Genomic DNA, 22,252 nt, shown 5'->3' on the forward strand with positions numbered 1-22,252 from the left:
ATATTAAAGGGAAAAAATCACAAAGTCACAAGATTTAGGATATCAAAGTGTTTATTGAGGTCAAATAAACATATTACAGTCCCATAATTTTTGTTATAAATATTAACATTAGCCTTATATTTAAGTAGCAATATCATATAATGTGTCAATAAATAAATCCATATTAGTAAAATGACATAAATAAAATGTGTAACTATGATAATAAATAAATTCATAAATATAAAGTATCAATTATGGACATGAAGTTATTTAGGGCATTTTTCCCTAAAGAAATGGAAAGTAATTTTTTTTGTCGGGGAATAGACATTTGCTTAAAAAATAAATTTCTGTGTATAAAACACCAACTACAATAAAATGTTATTAACAGATCTCACTATGCATGGAAGGTCTGCCTTCTGGTCTTACAGACACAAGTGACATTGTTCTCTTTTCTAAGCTGAGTAGGAGTTTGTTTAGAATCCATACATGATTGTGGAGTTTGGCTTCCCATTTTCCTTATGGTAAAAGTAAACCCCAGAAGATCTTATTGTTATTTCTAAAAGGCAGGAAGGTTGAGGTATCCAATCTCCAGCTTTACTGTGGAGAAGTGCACTCATTTCTCAGGGATATAAACAGCAAATCCAGCTCTCCAATTACTTTGATCTCTCCACCTTCTCCAAGCTGTGAACACAAGAACACACAAGTATTTGAGCTTTGATTACCGGGTATTCTAAAGAGGGGCAAATTAGAGGGAGATGGCATGAGCAGGTAGCTAGAACAGAACAACGAAGTTTTCACCTTTTATAAAACACTTTGCTAGAAAATGCCCTTTTAGCAAGAGTATAATGCGATTTGCCAAAGACTTTAAAATCATGGCTCTCTGAATGGACAGGGCACCTACAGGCATCAATCTCAGTTGAGATTCAATACCTCCCACTACTGAAGCTCTTCAAACCACTTCCTAACCAGACCACGCAGACAGAGGTGGTGCTGGGATCTGGGGGACCCAGCCAAGGTGCCACTCATCCTGCCTTGCTCTGCCTGGAGCCCCACGACTGTCCATGACCACTCAGCTCAAACAGCCTTGAATAAAACCTGCACATCCACCAATACACCTGGGCTTTTCCTGTCCCTACCTTCGTGACCAAGGAGGGGAAAAAAACCAGGTTTTCACATTTGTGGGGAAAATACCAGACGCATCTTGTACAGTTGCTTTAATGAGTAGAAGGCCAGATACAGATGCTAACACCCCTTCTCTCCTCCTCCTTCCAAGCAGTATGCAAACAAGGCTTTCGAACTCCGTAGGAGAGGGAGCCCAAATTCAAGTCCAGATCCTCCTCCCCTGAAATTCATCGAATCAATTCGATTTGCTCAAGATTATTTCAAAGAGAGCAACAGCTCTAAGTCATCATTGCCCTCTAGACTTTGATCTCCTTTCTCTTCCTGCCTTCCTTCACCTTTCCATCTTTCCATACTTCTTTCATAGAAGACCAAGGGATATTTTTTATATCTCAAAGACTCCCAAGACTATAAAGAATTTTAAAGCTCCTCTTGCCCTATTGTCTGTCATCCGTTCTGCTACAGCCTGCTCTCTGCTTTTACCTCCAGTGACAGGGAGTTAATACCCCTGGACTGCCCTCCCATTGCAGACAGTGCCCACCAGTTTTTCCTCCTGCTGAGCTTTCTCTGAATAGCATTCCTCTGTCACTAGGCTTTCTGGAACTATAGGGTAAAACAAACAAACAAACAAAACAAAACAAAACAACATATCCACTCTTCCACATGGCAGCCTACTGCAAATGTGAAAGTTGATTCTCTCAAAATGGATTAAAAGCTTTAAAAATCTCTCTGTTTTTTCCCACATAGGTCATCATCAGATTTTCCTCTCCCACGCTTCACTTTTCTAAAGCCAACAGAGGAAGCCAACATGAGGGATGTTTCAAAGTACTTCTCGGCTGTGGCATGCTACTATTCCGCCCTCTACGTGTAGCTTACTGTTCTATGACAAGATAATTAATCTTCACAGTGAAAAATGATAAATCCTTCAGTTATCAAAGGAAGAAAGAGTTATGTTCATTAAATTATATTCCGGAAGAAATACTTTTTATAAAAAACATCAAGATGGAAAAAAAGGGGGCGGGAGCGGGAATTGAGGCTACGCATGTTACTGAAAATCTCACCAACCAGAGCCTTCGTGTTTCTGAGGTTTAATTGTACCTGCCTGCAAAATTGTCACTTTCGCTGCTGCTAATCATACCTCTGGTTTTTGAATGAGTCACAATTTCTAGTCTGAGCCTTCTGTTGCTCTTTTCCCCAAATAGGCCACATGACAGTAGCATTCATTGTACAAATGCACACCAGCCTATACCAGGTAGATGTTCACTAGGGGATTGTTGAGGGAGGGAGGAGACCAGAAAAGAAGGAAAGGAGAGAGGAAGAAAAGAGGATGTTCATTTCCCTACAGTAACTCCATTATTAATAATTTCGTTCTGCTTGAAAATGTGTAAAAGAAATTGGGGGTTGTTCATTCTTACTTTTAAGTTAAAATCAATAGCTGTTGGGTATTAGATTATAAAAATTAAATATAAGTACCAATCATTCCAGAAATTCATCCTATATACAAGTCCAGCTTCTTTGTTATGGTGGTTCCAGGTATATGTTTACAAGTTTTAAATTATCAAATTAATGGCTTCAAATAAATTTGGCCCCAGGCACTTCTCTGGTTTTGAACAAATGCTTCTTCAGATTAAATGAATCAGTAGGAACCTTACATTTCCCTAAGAATTAATATGACTAAAAGTCATAGCCATTGCTTCTGGCCCAGATGGGATTCAGAAGACCTGCATTCTCTTCTGGTTCTGCCACTGGCCTTGTCTAGCACTTGAAGTGGTGAAATTAGATCACCTGAGTTCCCAGCCAGTTCTAGAATTCTATGATTTACAAAATTTGGAAATTGATTTATAAACATATAGACCCATCTACACACAGACACACGCAAATAATCAACCCAATGGCAGGAGAATCAAGTGAAAAAGAAAATCATGAAGTGGGGTAGAAAAAGAAAGAAAGGCAAGGAAAGAAAAACATTTGTCTCTTCCATAACTTAGCATTAAATAGTCATCAGTAGTACCTTTTTCACTGTGTTCTTCAGGTTTTGCATATTTCTCTGGATATGCTGGTCATCACCCTCAATGTGCTACAAAATGAAAACCAGAGTAATTGTTTTAACATTGTGGTACTGAAGCTTAATAAGCCTCCGTGTCTTAAACTGAGGTATGTTACGATTCACCTGGAATTAAAGTTCTTAGCAGTTTTGCCCACAATGACCTAGATTTCACCAGTGACCTAGATTTTCTGAACTCTTGAATTCCCTTGGACACCAAAATCCAGTCATTTCCCTTACACGGGACCTCGCTTCACCTTGGGAAACCGTACTGAGGTTGAGGTTTGTAGAAAGAGTGGAGTGGTTTATGCAAATCCCGTCAAGAATAAGACCATCACTGTACCTCATCAAAAAGGTGTGCTCAGAACGAGAAACGTACCTAAAACATCTTATGTGAACAGTAGGGCCTCCTCAATAAAGACTAGGCCCCCTTAGCTCTGCCCACTCTACTCAAACCTTTTTTCCTAGCTTTACATGTTCAGAGGCATCAAGCTCATACACGGCTGATTTTGTCACTTCCCATATCAAGAGAGCAGCCTCCTTCACTCACCTGCCACCGAACGTTAAATCTTCCCGTTTCTGTCTCTTTCCCGTCCCTTCCCTCCATCAATTTATACTCGGTGGATCCATTTCCAGTAATAGGCATTTTTCCCTACAGCGCCCAACACCCTTCTCTGCTCACATGACTGAGTTGCTGTTTCCCAGGGACAAATAAGCCACCTGTGGTCTTTCAGACCCCATCCATCACCTTAAAGTCAAAGTGTGACTCAATTAAAGCAAAAGTAAGCACTCTGTGATTCTGACTGATTCCTATAACAGTGTTGCTGAGGCACTCCTTACTGCCAGCACAGGAGGGGCGGTGAGGATCAAGGAGAAAAAGACTTGACACAGAAGGCGGGATGGCAGGCAGCTGGGAGTGGGTGGACTTAGGCTGGAAGAAGAACTTACGCATTGGCTTAGCTGTTTGCTGAGCTTGGCCAGGAAGGGCAGCACCTCCTGCATGTAGGGCTGGAATCTTTCAGAATAGGGGAACAGCACTTCTTCAACAGTAAAGTTCAGCACCTGCTTCAACAGATAGCAGCGCTCTTTCATCTGCTAGTGAGCGAGAAACAGCAGAGGTCGTGTTAGGCAACATTCAGACAACCCAACCCATCATCACCACCGCTCCAGATAACCACGAATGGCTCCCGGCTCTGTTCATCATGATTGTGGCTTACATTGATTCCCTGGAACAGTTTGTTCCCAACGAGACGAACATCCGTGTTGTTATCCGCCAGACTAGCCTGGAAGAGAGGAAAAGACTAAGTTCCTGGATGTCAAGGAGCTGGAATGAATGTCTGTAAGTAGAGCTATATTCTATCCTCCATCCCCAGAGCAGCCCTATGAAGACTAAAGAAAAAAGTCAGATGTGTGTTAGTTTAAAAGGATGATCAGAGGATCACGTTGATGGATTGGAAGACTCAGTATTATTAAGATGTCAGTTCTTCCCAATAGGACCTATATATTTAACACAAAATCACGGGTAGACAGTAACCCTCTACACTGCTTTTGAAATTATGTAAATCTAAAATTATTTCAAAATAAAATATTTTAAAAATTAAAAGAAAATAATGATCAGAGGAATAAAGGGGACAATGAATAGTCAGATGGGCTACTAAATAGCTCATTTTTGGGCAAAACTCAGTGTACTATCTTAAAGCCCAAAAAGGAAAGGTCTCTGGTAAAGTTCAATCTTAAAAGAGTCTAGAAAGAGACAGAAAATGATGGCTGATCTACCAGTAGAGATACGTGTTAGTTTCTTATAGATCTTAGGCACGCTCTGAAGAAATTTTAAGAACTATTCCGGTTCCAGGGAGACAAGATGGGAAAGAAAGGGGGAGAGAGGTGGAGATGAGTACCTCCTTGGCCAGCGTGAAGGTGCGATTGATGATATAGGGCTCCTGGAAGCGGGACTTGTCAAGCCTGCAGGGAGAACTGACCGGCACAGCCTCTCCTCCCAGTACCGACAGGGCGATGAGAAGGAGGCAGCTGGCGGCCAGAGTCCCTGTAAGGATCGAGCTCACAGACTTCTGCAGGGCAGTCATTGTGGACAACACGAACTCAAGCAATTGGCGACTAGGGAAGGAGAACCTGGTATCGAGAGAACAAGAAACAAAAAGAACAGAAAGGAAAACAAATGAAGTATCGAGAAGTATCATAACACACAAACCGATCATACCAAGTCTGCCGGAGCTCATACCTGTTGCGATGGTTCTGCTTGTGATGGGGAGGGAGAAGCTGCTGCTTTTATAGCCCCCAGGACGCCAAATTGTGTGTGTGTGTGTGAAAAATATGACATCAGCAATTATCTAATTTCCAGGCCTGTCTTCTGAGAACTACCTAACCACCATGGGAGCCCACAAAACACCTCCCCCTATCTTCCCACCTTGATACGCTAGTGTTTCCCTAAAACGTCACTTTTAGGGCCCGGAGGGTGATTTACAGACAAATCCCAGAAATTCTGTACACCCTGCATATTTTTCAGAGAAAACAATTGCTTTGTCTTTGTAGATTCCAGGTTTACTATAACATTTTTTGATCTCCTATAGTCAGTGAGTAAGCCACGGACTTGTTTTCCTCCCAGCTTCATAGATTCTTATCTCATTAGAGGTGATCAAAAATAAAGGACCTATATCCTCTGCTTTAAAATAAACTGTGGTGACAGCTTGGAGATAATTCCATTAAAAAAATAATTTTATCTCATTATTTAAGTACGTTGAAGCCTGAAGAAGACTTATATTTTTAAAATAACTGTGTTGGCCACTCTAAGCACTGTTTTCCTTCGGTTCTGTGACTTTTTTAGGTGACCATAACAATTATAGTAGTTGCAAGTATATCCTAAATTTTTTCGTTAAGTTATCATCAATATCTAAGTTTCAAAATATTAACTCTGAACAATCTGATTGCTATTTTTCATAACATGCAAGTATTTTAAGAATACGGTAGATGTAATAGTTCATCTTGAAATTTTACCCACACTCATTCTAAACAACACACAAGTTTCAAAGTAATATTTCCAAAACATCTTATAACATTTTTTATATGCATGACAGTCTAAAGAAGAGAATCTGACAATTTGGTTACATGTGGTTACATGTGGATTTTAAATTATTTAAAAAATACATGAAACCCTCCTGGGGGTGGGAGCAGGGAGTGGGTGCACTGATCTATTGCGAAGGGAAGGAATGTGAACTTGTGCAAATTAGTTTGATCAGATTTTTTTCTTCACAACTAGTTCATATCAGGAGCACTGAAGAACTGGAGGAAGGAAAGTGAATAATTGTAGAAACGAGCATTTTATGAGATGGCACAGACCTGGGGCAGGGGCGCCACAGGGAAGGGTTACAACAGCCTGAGGACTCAAAGCATCTGGGAAGATGGTATTTGGAGAAAGAGGCAAATGGGAAGGTTAGGGAAAGTAAACTAAAACTAGACCCATTGCAAATGTCTGCTTGGGGTTGTTCGTGAAACCATGATGAGGAAACTCTTCCTATTTCCTTTTATATAAGGTATGACTGTTTTTGTCCAGAACTGTGTATAATTATATTACCATTTGAGTTAAGTTATACAGCTGATTAAATAGGCTTTTGTTGGTTTTCCTGAGAAACTAACAAACACAATTTTGTTCCCATGGGAAGATAAGTTCTGACATCATTGAATCAGACGCTTTTGAGGGGAGAGTCTCTGTCTCTTTCCTCTTTGCATCTCCCACACTCAGAACAGCACTACACACATAGGAAGGACTCAGAGCATACTGAATGAATATATACATAGATCTGTGATGTTAAATAATTGACTGGGTATCTTGGGAATATGCATGGAGATAATTTGGGGACTGCCTTTATAGTACATCTAATGTTGGGGTTTGACCCAGTACTATTTGTCAGCTTCATTGCTGTTCCTGCATAAGGAATAGATAGCTGTGAAACAAAAACAGAATGCCAGAAAATTGCAAACCAGTCTTTAGTAGCAGCAATACATCTACTCCTTATTATATGGCCCTGATAGACAACCATTTATAGGATGCTGCTAACAGAGCCAAGATCTTAGGTTTCAGTGAGCTTAACCAAGCCCAATGTGGTGAAAATCTGCTGTAGGGCTGTGTGTGGGTTTCTAAATAGTCCTACAAGGAGTCTCAAAAATATTTGCTATTAGGAGAGATTGTAGATATAGCACATATCTGCTCCTGTGAAAACAACTAGAGATACATGTGTGTTAAATAACTTCATAATGGGCCTTTTCTGCAGTTGTTTCTTTGTGAATTTTCTAGTCTCTCCCAGAAGCCACCCCAGATAAAGAGCAATCCTGGTAGGACGCTCCCTGGCCCCAGACAGACTGTACCCATGGTCGATCTTAGCTGTATGCAGCTACTTACCTGGCCTGATGCCAGAAGGGCTAACCAGCATCCTCAGCTAGAGGTAGGCTTTTCTGTCCCATTCGCTGTACTATCCCTAGCACCCAGAGCAGTGCCCAGCACACAGCGCGTGATGAATAAATATTCACTGACTGCACGATTACACTGATTCCCAGCTCGCTGGCCAATGGGTGGAAATACACAGTGCACTTATTTCAAGTGCACATCTCTCTAGAAGTAAGACTTCAGGTATCTCAGGCAAAAAGTTTTCTATTCATTGTACTCCTCAGTAAAACACACATGATCACTGTTTCCCTGCAAGGTTCCTTCTGAGTGTGTGTGTGTGTGTGTGTGTGTGAGTGATCCCACCCTTATTCTCATTCCTTCAGCACCAATCACCCACTACCACCTCTACACCTGCTGTAGACCATTGCTCTAATGTGCTTGACATACATTTCTAAATATATATGCATCCTTATAAAACAGCAAGTGTTGCTTAATGTGTGTAGGTATTTTTATTTTATAGGGCTGGCTTGCTTTCTTAACCTTTCACTCAGCATTGTGATGTTGCAGTCTATCTGCATTGCTGTGTGTAGCTCCTGTTTCTACCATGGCGTTCCATACTGTGTCTCCACATATTATGTATTTGTTCTCTCTCTCATGGACTTCTAAACCACCACCAACTGCCCTCTCTACAGACATCACAGCACTAAGAAATCTCATCCAAGTCATTTTAATGGTATTTTTGGAGCATATCTTTGAAATAGTTACCCAGCAGTAGGTCCACTGGGTCATAGAGATAAATTAATTTACTTTTACTAGATACTGCCAGATGGCTCTCCAGAAAGGCAGCACTGATTTACTGTCTGATATCAGTGAAGAAAGGTTTCTATTTTCTTACATCACCACCCACACCCAGCATCATCCAGCTTTAATGTTACCAGCTTTGGGGGGTTTAAAATTGTATCCCATTATTGTTTTAATTTGCATTTTTCTTCATACATTCTTGGTCACTTGGGTTTTCTTTTATGAATTGATTGTTTGCATCAGTTGCCCATTGTTCTAATGGGCTTTGGTCTTTTACTGTTGTTGATAATGATTTGTAAAAGTACCCATATATTTTATATATTAGTTTTTTTTTTGGTTGTAGTCATAAACTGTCCTCCCAATTTGTGTTCTGTCTATTAACTTGTCTATTTGTCCTTTGTCGAACAGAAAACTTAATTTGGACGTCATTTAAGACACCACTTTTCATTATATGGTTTCTCCTTTTCAAGGCTTTGTTTAAAAAGGCTCTCCCTATCCCTAGGTCACAAAGATATTCTACCTTTTCTTTTATTTACCCTACAACTTGCTTTTCACAATCAGGTTTTTAATGCCTTTTTGTAAATTATGCAAAGTAGAGAGTCAGCTTATTTTCCTCCACATGGTGAGCCAGTTTTCCATACACAATTTTCTAAACACTGAGTCCTTTATCATCTGTGAATTTCCCATTAATAAACAGCTATATTTGAGCTCTCTATTTTGTTCCATTGGTTTACTTTTCTCTTTTTGCTCTTGAGCCAGTTCCAGATTTTTATTACTGAGGAGAGTCTTTATATCTAGACAGGCAAATCTCTCCTCTTTTCTCTACTTTTTCAAGGTTGGCTTAGCTATTCATGAACTTTTAAAAATATATTTTACATAAATTTTATAATAGATTTATCAAGTTCCTGGAAAAAATGCAGCAGAAACATTGCAATATAATTTAATTTAAAGATTAATGTAGGGAGAATTGGCATCTTTATAATATGAATTCATTGCATCCAAGAGCATCTACCATCTCTCTACTGTGTGAGATTTTCTTTTATATCCTTTGATAGTGTTTCAAAATTGTGTCCACCGAGGTCTCCTGTATTTTCTTAATTCCTAGCTACATTATAAGAGAAGAGAAGAAGCTGTTACTAATCACTTTCACCTGGGTGTGAATGAGTACCAAGTTGGTTTGGAGAAAGAGACTACTGGGCTACTCATCTCCTGAGAACATAAAGAGAATGTGCTTTTTTTCAAGGGCAGTCGAGAGGGGAAAGAGAGGTACCCAGCAAAGAACAAAGCTAGAGACTGGAGTTTCCAAACATGAACTTCATTTGCTTTACAGTTCTGCTCGAAGATAACCTTGTTGATACCCAGGACAACTTCCTACATGTCTAACCTCTCCCCCGTTAACACCTTGCCCACAAAGACACTTGTCAACCATAGCCACCTTTCTCTCCTTCCTGAGGACTAAATAAATCTTGTGAATCTGTACTTGACCTCATCTTAGAAGGAAGACTATACCCAAGGGAATGTGTCATAATATAAATGAGTATATTTTCCTCTCTACTAATAATACCAACTACTGAAATCAATTTCAGTGATAGAAGAAAACATTATTTATGCAACTCCTCACTACTCTAGTGCATAAAAACAGAACTTGACACTGGCTTCTTTGTGTCTGCCCGCTATTGCTGTAGATGTTTTTAAAGCCAATGGTCCATCCCAGTTTGTCTTTTCATTGATTATTTTGACTAGTAAATAAGTGTTTAAAAAATCATAACTCATACTTGCTTGTACATGGCTAATTACCTGTTATCAGTGAACCTTTTCTCCCAACTCTCTAATCAATTTTAGGATTATTAAAATTTCTCACAATCACTTGCACAGGTTAAATACTACTTTAAAACATAACTTAAAAAAATTCGTATTAAACCTCCATGTACCTTGGTGTGGTTTTACCAGACCCTCTCAGTCTCTTACGGGAAAATTGTTGGCCAAGTAAACTGGACATTTGCACATTCTTGTGACCTTGCTGAATCTGTTAAAATACAACTTATCAAACACAATTCAGTTCTGAAGTGATGTGGTTTTAAAATATCACAAACGTCAATCCTGAGAAAATGCCCTCTTTCCCTGTTCTTTATCACGGTCCTAATTCAAAAGCTGTGTGTGCTATAATAGTCTCTTTTCAGCCTAATCTTACCAAGCATGATAATTCTTACTTCTTTATTCTGAGTACTCCATGTAATGACTACTGACATCTGTCACGTGCCTAGTACTGGCTTGGGCTTCAGGGGACATGAAATGACTAGGACATGACCCTGTCTTCAAGAAGCTTATCGATACAATTGATTCAATAACACTTTTAATTCAAGTGCTATGTCCGAGGCACCGGGCTGCACACTAGGGTTGCAGAAATGAGTAAGATGTGTTTCTTGCTTTTGGAATACTTGGAGTATAATGGAGCTGGTGATCACTCAAAGAGAAAAATAAAGATTCTATGGAGTATTATCCTACAAATATAAATTAACATTAAGTGAGTAAAACATGTTACATTGGAATTATAACCGTTACAGTAGAGGTGGCTGATTAGAAATTGATACTGGAAACTCAAGACTTCAAGATGTTGAATTGGAGTAAAATTTTTAATATTATTGGTATCTGGGTCAGTTTAAAGAATGGAAGAAGGGTTTCCCAAGAAGAGGAAATGACAGGGGGAAAAAAAATTGGCCATGGGGCTGGTAGAAGAGCAATGACTAGTTAGATTAGAACGGAATGATGTTGAGAAGTGATGGCACAGAGGAAGGTGTAGGTCGGGTAAGAGCAGCTTATGAGCAGCTTTGAATACCAGCCAGAACAGTCTGGACTTGAGACAATGGGCAACAGAGAGCCCTTATGGACAGCTGAGCTTGGAAGGACTCGTATAAGGCAACCACCTAAAAAGACAGCCTGAGAGTTATCTGAAGCATGGATCAGAGAGGCAGAAACTGGCATCAATGAAACCAGCTGTCAAATTATGTAATTCCAATTCTACAGATAAGAAAAATGAGGCTCAGAAAGGAGAAATAACTTTCTCCAAGTCATACTGCTACACAGTGACAACTTCAGGGCTAATGAAGGGCTTTTTCCATTACCATGCTGTCTCAGAGTGAAGTGTCAGGTGAAATGCATCTCCAATGATAAGATTTCAGGTATTAGGGATCCAGGCAAAGGAAATACTTGGTCAGCAAAGAAAGTTTCCTGGAATCCATGAAACTATACCACTTCCTCTTCCACTAAGTCACAGAGTATCTTGTGTTTACTCCTATCAGGCACACGTCAACCTGAATTAAAATACCCCAGCTAGATGGCCAGCTCCGTTGGAGCAGGGTGCATGGACAGGTCAGTTTTTATATGCTTCTCCCTGTAATGCCATTAAATACCAAGGTCGTCTCTCTGTCTCTCTCTCTCACACACAGACACACACGTGCTATAACACTTTATATTTTGTCTGGAGATGGCCTGAAGGAAAATGAAAAGAAGTGAGAATATGGTTCCTCTACATAACATCCAATAAATTACATGATTACTCAAACTGAATGTAGAAAGCTTTTTATAGGAAATCTCCCCCTTATGTTAGGAACAGAGATTGCACGAAGGATTGAGAGAGAATGGAAGGAAGAAGCAGAGAGCCCTGGAGCATCAGGGGGAGAGAAGGAGCAAACCACCCGCTTCTTTATTCTGTGAAGGAGAAAGCCTGCCCCCCCCCCCCCCGTGACCCGGTCTCTCCGTGGTTCATCCTTTGAGCTAAGACAGGCCTGGAAGATTCATTCCAGGAAGACCAGGTCTCTGGAGAGTCACCCAGTTCTTCCTACCACGAGCAGACACATGTGCCCCGAGAGGGACCGATTGCAACGGCCTCCTGTGTTCACAGCTTTGCTGCTGTCCCCACAGTTGCAAGGCCTCCCTGAGAGCAGGCACTCTCGATGAACGACTGAAACTGAGGGTAATTAGTACGTAAATCCATTTCACCTGCCTTCACTAACCTAGGTCAGTTTAAGACTTGCATGCCCTCCAAGTGTCTCTTAGCCTAAACAGTAAGATGTGCGCCCAAGTTGTTTTCCAGGAACTTGAAGTCAGGTGTCTAGTTGGAGCTGAGCTGGTTAGGACTGGATGGGACCACTGACCCTCCAACTGGGCACGAGCAAGTGTCCACTCATGACATTTGACATCACAGGGCTGAGAACTCCACCCCCGGATAGTGCTGAGCACCTCCGTGTTTGAACAGGCTGAGGCCTGGAGCTTAGCTGCGCCTGCGCAGAACCACAATTACGGCACCTTTTTCCAATCACCTTTCCCCACGTTCCCCAGGCTCCTCAAGCTCCCCAGACCTAGGACCGCCCTGCTGCTTCATTCCTCATCCCATAAACACCCTGAACCACCCACCTCCAGGGAGGTGGATCTTAGAGTTGTCCTCCCATCTCCTCACTTGGCTGCCTTGCAGATAAACCCTCTCTTTGCTGCAGATCTCAGCATCCCAGCGTTCTGTCTTGCTGCGCTCAGGAGAAAGACCCTGGCTGGGTAACAAACCCATAGTTGCAACCACACACTTCTTTACTAGGCCTGTTCTCCTCCACTATTCCACCTGTATTTTGACCCCCATGCTGCTCAGGGTTTCCAGCGTTTCCCCCATAAACGCGCGACCTCCGCAGAAACACCCACTCCCTAGACCTTACCTCCGACCCCAAACATTGTCAAAAATTGGCCTGACTTGGGTTGCCGCTACCCACCGTGGCACCAGTTAACTGAGACAATTATGGCCAACTAATCCATACCTAGGATTAATAGCTAAGAAGTTCTAAATGCAAGCAGGCACTTTTGCAGGATTCTTTAATATCTTTGCTCAAAGGAATGACTAGTGGGAGAATCGCAAAAAATGACAGGCTTTTAGGGGAAAGATTTTGGATACGTGCCTCTGGGCAATTTTCTGTGCCTCTGACACATATGTTGGGCTAGGCACTACCCCTGACTCTCTGACTTTCTTATAACATTAACATTTCTGTGACCTCCTTGGAAATATTTGTGGTTGATTGCATTAACTATGATTGAGAAAGAGTAGAGGGTTTTTTACATTTTCACACAGAACCCCAGAATGTATGATTGTGTTATTTGACACCAGGTTGATTTCGGGGACTTTATAGCATGCTTACTACCAGGTAGCCATGAATTAACTCCCCCAGGATGTCCAGAAAACCTCTTCCAGAGACCCTTCTGAGAACACATTCTAATATCACGTCTGTCTATGGATTTCCCCTGCCTCACGCTGGTGGTTTAGTGTTCTCGACAATGACTTACACAACAGAGAGGATTGAGGGAAAGAACTGGAAGCTAGCATCACTTTACCTCAAGAGCCACAAATGCTTCCTTCTTTCATTTTTTTTCATACCCACAGATAGAATCAAGACTCTGCCTTGATCTTTTGAGATAATCCACTTTCCTAGATGTCTGCATGTGTCACACTGTGTTGCTAGGTGCTGGCAAGAGCGTCCGTCATCATAAATGAATTAAATTAATTTAATTAATTTGAAATAAAATAAAAGTTCTGACATCCTGACAGAAGTTCTGTCCTGAAATCCAGATCCATCTGCAAAGGACATTTCCATGAATTTATTTTTTTATTGAGTGATTTCTGAGTGCCTAACTCTGTGCTAGTCCTTCTTATGCAGGAGGAAAGAAACAAAAGGAAAAGTTCCTCATCTTAAATTCAAATCGGTGAGACAGGCACAAAGAAGCAGTAGTTGGAAACATTAACTGTGTTGGCATAAGGATGATGGAAGCTCACATCAGGATGAGTGTTGGGCTGCACCCCCAGGCCTGCAAGCCCTGTACTTGCCCAGCCTCAAGACAGAAGAAAGAGCCCAGAATCAGTGACAGAGACATCAGTGGTTTATTGGACAGGGGGATCTGTCCTGTCTGAAGCAAGGTCATGGAGAGATACCCTACCAAGTAGGGGGCCGGGAGGAGGTTGCCAGTTACGGTGGGAATTGACATCAGGTGGGCTCATCGGTTACCAGGGAAACCAGCAGAGGGGCACACCCCCACCGCCCCTTTGATAAGCTATCAAAAGTGGAGACGCTCTGATCTAAAGGTTAGAACAATCACACTGGGACGGGGGTAAGTATGTAGACATTTATCGAGTTCCTACCAAGTGTCCATTGCTCTACTGGGTGTGTGCTAATAACTGTGATAAATTTGGCCCTATCTTCACAGAGAGTACAACCTACCTAATGAACAACCCCCCAAAAATGCCATCATCCTACAGTGTGTCAAGTGCTCTGGCAAGGGGAACACCAGGAAGCACGCAGAAGGCATACTGACCCCAAACTAGGCACGTAGGAATGGCTTTCTGGAAGGAGCGGCATCTAAGCTAAGACCTGATGGCTAAATGAGGAGTTAATGAGGAGGTCGGCAGTGGTGGGTGGAGTGGGGTGTCAAGGAGGGGGTGAGTGGTGAGTTACGGGTGAAGGAAATAACATGTGGGAAGGCCTGGAGTTAAGAAGGAAAACTGTGTGCAAATAACTGAAGCGTGTTCTGTATGACTTCAGTGAGACAGGAAGAGTAAGAAGAAATCTTCCCAGATGTGCACATGACTCATCCCTCACCTCCTGTAGGGGTTCCCGCTCCCTCTCCCCGCCCCCAACTTTAGGAGTAGTTTTTAGTTCACAGAGATTTTCCGTATACCATCTGACCTCACGCTTAGGCTCCCCATTATCAACATCCTACACAGAATGGCACATTTGTTACAACTGATGAACCTACATTGACACATCGTTATTGCCCAAAGTCCTTCAAGTGTTTGTTACAAAGCTCCTTCTCAGGGAACCCCACCCTCAACTATCCTGGCCACTGCCAACACCACCCAACATATATATTTACTATTTCCTTTTCTTATTAGTCTCCAATTGCTATGTAACAAATTGCCCCAAAACTTAGCTTATAACAACAAACATGTGTGATCTCATATAATTTCTAAAAGTCTGGCTCAGGGTCACTCAAGTTGGCCAAGGCTGCAGTCATCTGACAGCTTGCGGCTGGAGAATCTGCTTCTGTGAGGGCTCACTCCCACAACTGCTGTTGGAATCCTCCAGGTAAGGAATCTGGCACATCACGGATGTTGCAGAGGGATTCACCCATTGGTTGCTGCATCTAACTCCAGTCTTCTGGGTACTTTCTGACTTAGTGTGGTCCATATGGCCACAGCACAGCCCTTATCAGTTCCACTGCTGGAGATGTGCCCCATCCCCTGCTCAGAGTTCCACCCACTGTTGAAGGAGTCTCACAATTTGGAAAATATTTGCTGTAAGTAATTGATAAATTTTAACTTCGGGGGGAGTTATTATTCACCGAATTATAAAAGTCTCAGACTTTTACAATATAATCATATCATTACATAATAACATATCTCTAAATATGTAAACAAAAGATACATACTATGTTCTCAGGATGGTGTGGCATTTCTTTCTTAAAAATCGAGGACAATTGCACAGAGTAGAGACTAAGCTAGAAAATATTTTCCCCAAGTGTCATGGGAAAGCAAATTAATAACAATGATTAGCCACATGTTTAAGTGATGGTTTAGACAGCACTTCCATTCTGAGGACAAAGAAAAGCAAAATAGTCCCCAGAATAAAGCTATAAATCAAAATCTTCCTAGCATTTTCCACACATTTTTGCATAGCAAAACCAGAAATCTATAATGTTAGCAGTGAATGTCCCTTGTGATCCTGCCCTCCAGAAAAATCCTCTTTAACAGCCAAGTGTATAGTCCTCCACATTTTTTCTATGAATATGCTAACTCTATTATTCTTATTTTAGAAAAATGAGGTCATGCTATACACCCTGCTTTATATTTTTCTTTTTGTGTTTTAAGATCCTGCTTAAGTCTATGTATAATTTTAAAAAATTTCTGATTAAACCTGTTTATAACCATGTCCAAAAATTTATAACACAGGGAAGAATATTTTCTCGCCTTGGTGGCTCCAGATTATCATCCAACAAATAGGGTATTCAAGTTCCCCGATCCTATGGTTAGCTTCACCAGGAGGAAAGACAAATAAATCAAAATTTAAATATATGCAGGTCAAAATGATACAACAATCCTATCAGAAAGCTCATCATTTTTCCTTGAAAAAAAGAAACCTGTGGCATAGAAACATTTTACATTGTGCAAACATTATGTAAAAGATAATTTGTTGCCTACTTTAAAGCTATTTGGACTTTTCTTCAATGCTGGAAATAATTTTTGTTGCTGAAAACCAGGGAATTAAAGGAAACATAGCCGAATTTAGATGTGTCTCTGAAGGCATAAGAAAGGGAGAGCATTATAAAATTCCAGAAATGTATTGTTTTTGTTTTTGTTTTTCCCCCCAAAATGCAGCCCCTGATGTGATCAGAGGACCCATTTACTGGCATGACTTATGATCCTGTCCATTGGTCAATTAAATATATGCTAGTCATCATGCCTTTCCAAATCGTAAGTTCATTCCTTCACTCAGCAAATGTCTGTACCTCACCTCCTCCATGCTGGCATCTGGGCTATGTTCTGAGGATGGTATACCGTTCCTGTCTTCAAGGTGTTTAAAGTGTATAGAGTACAAAGTCAGAAACAGAGATTTCAGAAAGTAGAGGAGACACTCTGAACTAGAGATTCTCTGAGCTAAGTTGTGAAGGAAAATACAATTTACCTCTCCCCCAGGAGGCCATGCCCAAAGTCACCTTTGAATAAACGTGTACAATTAGGTGGGGCTGAAAGGCTTCTGTGAAAGGGAAAGCTAGAGAGAGATGAGGCTGTAGAGAAAAGTGAGGGATATGAAGGGCTCTTAATTCTTGCAAATTTGTACTATATCCTGAGGGCAGGACCCTATGAGAACTTCCTGGGACAGACCCACCCCACCCATGTCCTCCAACTGCCTCTTGTTTTTAGAAAAACTTTAGCCTCCTAAGCCTTCCCCAAGTTCCAAAGAATGAGTTTAATCAGAGAAATGAGAAAATGCAGAAACAAAGGAAAATAGTCAAGCAAGACAAAATAATAACAGTTTAACCATCAAACAAAGTCGAGGACCTCTGGTTCCTCCTCAAGGGCTATAGATAATATTCTGAGCCATATCCTTGAGCTGTTTTATAGTTACTGAACCCCACCCTCCACCCCCAGTGGAAGATGTTAACTATATGCCGCCCACAAGCACGTAGACCCCAGATAGGTTGGAACGAGAGGTTGATGATGTCAACTCCTGATGACCTCACTACCAACCAGTCAGAAGAATGTCAGTTTAATGTGTACAACACGACGATCTGATGCAGAATTATTACTGTGAACGTTATGATAAGGTTAATTGACACCTCTATCATCTCGCATATTTACTGTCTTTTGGGTTTGTGATAACATTTAAGATCTACTCTCTTGACAACTTCCAAGCACTTAATACAGTATATACTAGAGTCACCACGCTGTACATCAGATCCCCAGAACCTAGTCATCTTGTAACTGGGAGTTTGCACCCTTTGACCAAATCTCTCCACTTCCCCACCCACACTGCAGCCCCTAGCAACCAGCATTCTACTCTGCTTCTAGGCATTCACTTTTCTCAGATTCTGCACACAAGTGCGATCATACAGTATTTGTTCTCTCAGACTTATTTCACTTAGCATAATGCCCTCAGGTCCGTTTATGTCATCACGAAAGGCAGGATTTCCTTCTTCCAATGGCTGAATAATATTTTGTTGCATATATATCTATATACATAACATATTTTCTTTATTTACCTCAGGTTGTTTACATGTTTACATGACTGTTGTGAATAATGCTGCAATGAACCTGGAGGTACAGATATCTCCTCAAGATAGGGATTTCATTCCCCTCAGATAAATACCCAGAAGTAGGATTGCTGGATCAAATGGTAGCTCCATTTTTTATTTTTTGAGGGACCTCCATACAGTTTTCCATAGTGGATGGTAGTTATGTTCTATAAAGTCTCCATGAACACTGAATTAGCAAATACTGAACCATTGCTCCTAGGAAAAATACAGGGTTAGGTTCTGTCAAGCCTCTGGTCAAAACGTTTTTATCAGCTTATCAATTATAACCTTTTTTATGTGTGTTTCTGCTTAAAAATACCTTATTTAATAAACATTATTGATTCATTAACATTGAACTTAGAGCCAAGAACACTACAACTCAGGCTTGAATGAAGCTTATCTAACACATGCATTTATTTTCTCTGTAAGGCACATCACAGCAGAGGCTTCTCGCACTTAGAATCCCCGGGCAGAATTCAGCACCATGCTTTGGGGGCATTTTCAACAGCAAAGTCATCAATTAGAAGCACAAATATGCCCCAAAAGTGGCACTAAATAAGGAAAAGAAAACTAGTTCACAGCGTGAGAGCTAAAACAAGAAGGCAGAGTCACCTTGTTCAGCCTCCGCTGAGCACAGGCTCAGGGGGCGACTCTGGTTGTTCACTATTCTGCGCATGTCTGCCAACGACCACAAAAGCACTGTGTGTATTGGTTTGGGGGTTACAGATAAATTTTAGAGTAGGTGGATTTGCAGATGTGGGATCTTCTAATATGAGGATTGACTATACATACGTACATATATATTATATGTATATATAATATATATACATATATATGTATATATATGTATGTATATATATATATTCAGAAGAAGAAATGGTCTCAAAAGATGTCATGCTGTGGAAGACTGTCAGTAAAAGGAGAGAACAAATAACGGTGTCACATTCCACTAGCACTCAAGTCAAATGAAGACTGAGTAGGAATCTGTTGGAGGTTGTGAACATAAGGCAATTGTTGGCATTTGCTAGAGCTCTTTCTTGGAGGTGGCTGAGGCAAGAGTGTGGTTGCTAGGGGTTGGAGAATAATTGGGGGATGAAGAAGTGGAGGGAGGGAGACAGAACTGTTTGAGGAAGCTTGGTTGTGCTCTTCAGAAGGGGAGACATACAGCATTGAAATGTAAGCTATAAGAAGGCAGGGATTTTCTTGTGTTCATTGCTGCCTCCTCAGCACTCAGGACAGAGCCTGGGACACAGATGGATGCTCAATGCAGATCTGTTCCCAGAGGCCTGGTCTGGTCCAGCCAGGAGGACCATTGGGATCATGTGCCCAACCCCCTAACTTTACAAAGAAGAAAACTGAGGCCAAAGAGGCCAAACAAGTGAGCTAGTGGCAGAATTATGACTAGAAACCCAAGACCCTTCACTCTTATTTCAATGTACTTTTTTCTATAGCACGGGGCCAAAAATAAGAGAACAGAAGTGAGAGAGAGCAAAGCACTCTGCGTTGCCCTTACAACAGGAATTTCAGCAGATGGAGAGCCTGGGTAGGCTTCCTGAGTGAAGAAAGCAAACTGCAAAACAGTGTGTATAGCATGACCCCATTTTTGTAAAATAAGAACAATCTAGACAGCATAACTTTGAAAAAAATGGTGATCGCTAGACTGCTAGCGTGGTTTTCTCTACAGGGTGGGATTACAAGGGACCTTCACTTTTAACAGTACATATTTCTGCAGTGTTTGGATGTTATCTAAGGGTACATATTACTTTTGTTAAGAGAAAAGTAAAAGAAATACTTTTAACCCCTGTAGAGAAAAGTCCACCACTGTTAACTGTTAAATGCTGTCTAAGTAGATTAGTGGCTCTTTGGCCAACACATAGAACAAATTTTGCAAGGACGCCAGCCACAGCCTGGAACAGCCATTGAAATTTTCTTCAAACACCAGAGGGATCTAGAAGGAGAATGGAAGAAGATAGAATTACTCCTGCAAAGTGGGAGAAAGACTTTGGACAAACAGGGGGGCATTACCACTACAGGGGGTGAAGATGAGCTAAAAACAAACTACAGATAATCCAGGGATTAATAACATGGGCACCTACTGAGAAAGTGACTCAGAGGTTTGTAGTATAGAGAGTAGAGGGTTTCCTGCCCACTCCCACCTCCTCAGCCAGCCCACATCACACATGCACGCACAGCAGCTCGACCTCACTCCTGCTCCTGCACAGTTTGTAAGTCAGGAAACCCCTCAGAGTTAACTTCATCCGGGCTGTTGGAGGAGCCAGGGGAGTGATGCACGCAAAGAGTGAAGTGCAGCCGTAGACCCGTCATAAGCTATTATTATAGTGGCTGAATGAGAAGGCAGCCCTCACGTTGCACACACCTTGGGGAAATTCACAGGACTGATTTCATGCTACAGGTACATGTTCTCTCAACTGTAAAGACTGTTCCACAGCACTCTTTGGAAGTGGGAAACGTTGGGTGGGGACATGTCCTGTATGAAGATGCCACTAAAGCCTCCCATTTGCTGGTTCTGATTTTAGAGAACATGGTGGACAAGAGATGACTTAAGGGGCTTTTTAGCCAAAGTTCAGGGAACGGGGCACTCCCTTGTCTTTTCCAGGCTCTAAAGTAATAGGATGTTTCTGGAAATCAGTGACAAGAGATTTAGAACTCCAAGAGATAGACTTCAAGTATAAGACTTTCCACTAAGATGATCTTAATGCCCTAAATGCCCATTAATGGGGACTAGTTAGATAAACTATGGTATAGCCACGCAATGGAACACTACACAGACATAACGAGTAAACAGTGAATGGCTTCTACATGTTAATATGGAAAGATCACGAGATGTGAGATTGTTACATAATAAGAAATACATATTTGGTGCCTGCTTCCTGGTACAGAGGATTTCCTAAAAATCTTTATAATTTCCTGAGTGGTAAGAGTGATAGGAGCATCTTTTGTTATATTATTTGTTTTTTGTCCAGTTTCCTAACATGAGAGCTTTTAAGACCCTTGGGATCTCCAGAGTGATGAGTGCTTTTTGTAGACTAATGAAGTGACTCTTGGTGGGCCCCTAGTCAGCTCCAGGAAGGAGGCTGGTTGCCAGAGAAACAAATCAAGCCAGGATTAGAGGTTTGGGACTTTCAGCCCTATACCCTGGAACTCCAGGAAAGGGAGAGGGTGAAGACTGAGCTAATCACCAGTGGCTGATGATTTAATCAATCCAGGCTATGTAATAATGTCTCCATCGTATGGAGGTCTGTTAGGACTCTTCCAGACCTCACCCTATGTACCTCTTCATCTGGATGTTCATTTGTATCTTTTATAATATCCTTTATAATAAATACATAATAATAAGTAAAGTGTTTGCCTGGGTTCTGTGAGCCATTAAAGCAAATTACTGCACCTGAGAGGAGCATCATGGGAACTCTCAATTTGTAGCCAAATCTGGCAGGGGTATGAGTAACATGGGGACCCCCTACTTGCAATTGGCATCTGAAGTCAGGGGACAGCCTTCCAGGACTGAGCCCTTAACCCATGGGGTCCATGCTAACTCTAGGTATTTGATATCAAAATTATTTAATATGAGGGGGAAAAACATACATTTGGTGTCAGAAGTGTTCTGTGGGTACAAAGAGATCTCATTTAGTATTGCAGGGATATACCTTTAAGGAAAAAGGGAAGGGAGTGAAGCTTTTGTGTAATAAAGGGGAATACATATTTGTATTTGCCTATATTTGCATTTAAAAAGTATGAGATGAATGCACAAGAAGTTAACAAAAATGCTCAACCAATCTGGAAGAGAATTAGAGTGGATGAGGACAAGCGTGGGAATAAAAAGTGTGTGTGTGTGTGTGTGTGTGTGTGTGTGTATATACACTCATTTTATAGTGTTTTTAATTTAAGCCACACAAATATGACTTATTTAAAAAATAAATTAAAATCTTAAAGAAATATAACATTGGCACAGAAAAAAATATAAAGACTGAAAACACCTGTTTTGTCTTCTCCCTTTACTGTATTCTATGTAATTCACATGCTTGGATGGAGCTCTGCCCAAGCCCTGCAGAACCTCTTTTTCCCACAGA

The 22,252-nt window shown here is 41.2% G+C and overlaps 1 protein-coding gene across 1 annotated transcript; it reads right to left on the reverse strand.

Moving 5' to 3' along the window:
- Positions 1-573: 573 nt before the first annotated feature.
- Positions 574-5,226, reverse strand: IL22 (interleukin 22). Its single transcript, XM_006205908.3, has 5 exons — positions 5,041-5,226; positions 4,360-4,425; positions 4,091-4,237; positions 3,110-3,175; positions 574-660 (listed from the first exon to the last, which is right to left on the reverse strand). The coding sequence occupies exons 1-5, from the start codon at positions 5,224-5,226 to the stop codon at positions 574-576; spliced, it is 552 nt and encodes a 183-aa protein (XP_006205970.1).
- Positions 5,227-22,252: the final 17,026 nt, after the last annotated feature.

The sequence above is a fragment of the Vicugna pacos genome, chromosome 12, assembly GCF_048564905.1.
Source record: "Vicugna pacos chromosome 12, VicPac4, whole genome shotgun sequence".
NCBI classification, from domain to species: domain Eukaryota; kingdom Metazoa; phylum Chordata; class Mammalia; order Artiodactyla; family Camelidae; genus Vicugna; species Vicugna pacos.

Coding starts and splice junctions, on each gene's coding strand:
- IL22 (XM_006205908.3), bottom strand. CDS start 5,226: ATGACTGCCCTGCAGAAGTCTGTGAGCTCGATCCTTACAGGGACTCTG. Junction 3,176..4,090: donor GCAAACAGCTAAGCCAATGC/GTAAGTTCTTCT, acceptor TTCATTTTGTAG/CACATTGAGGGTGATGACCA. Junction 661..3,109: donor TGAAGAACACAGTGAAAAAG/GTACTACTGATG, acceptor TTGTGTTCACAG/CTTGGAGAAGGTGGAGAGAT.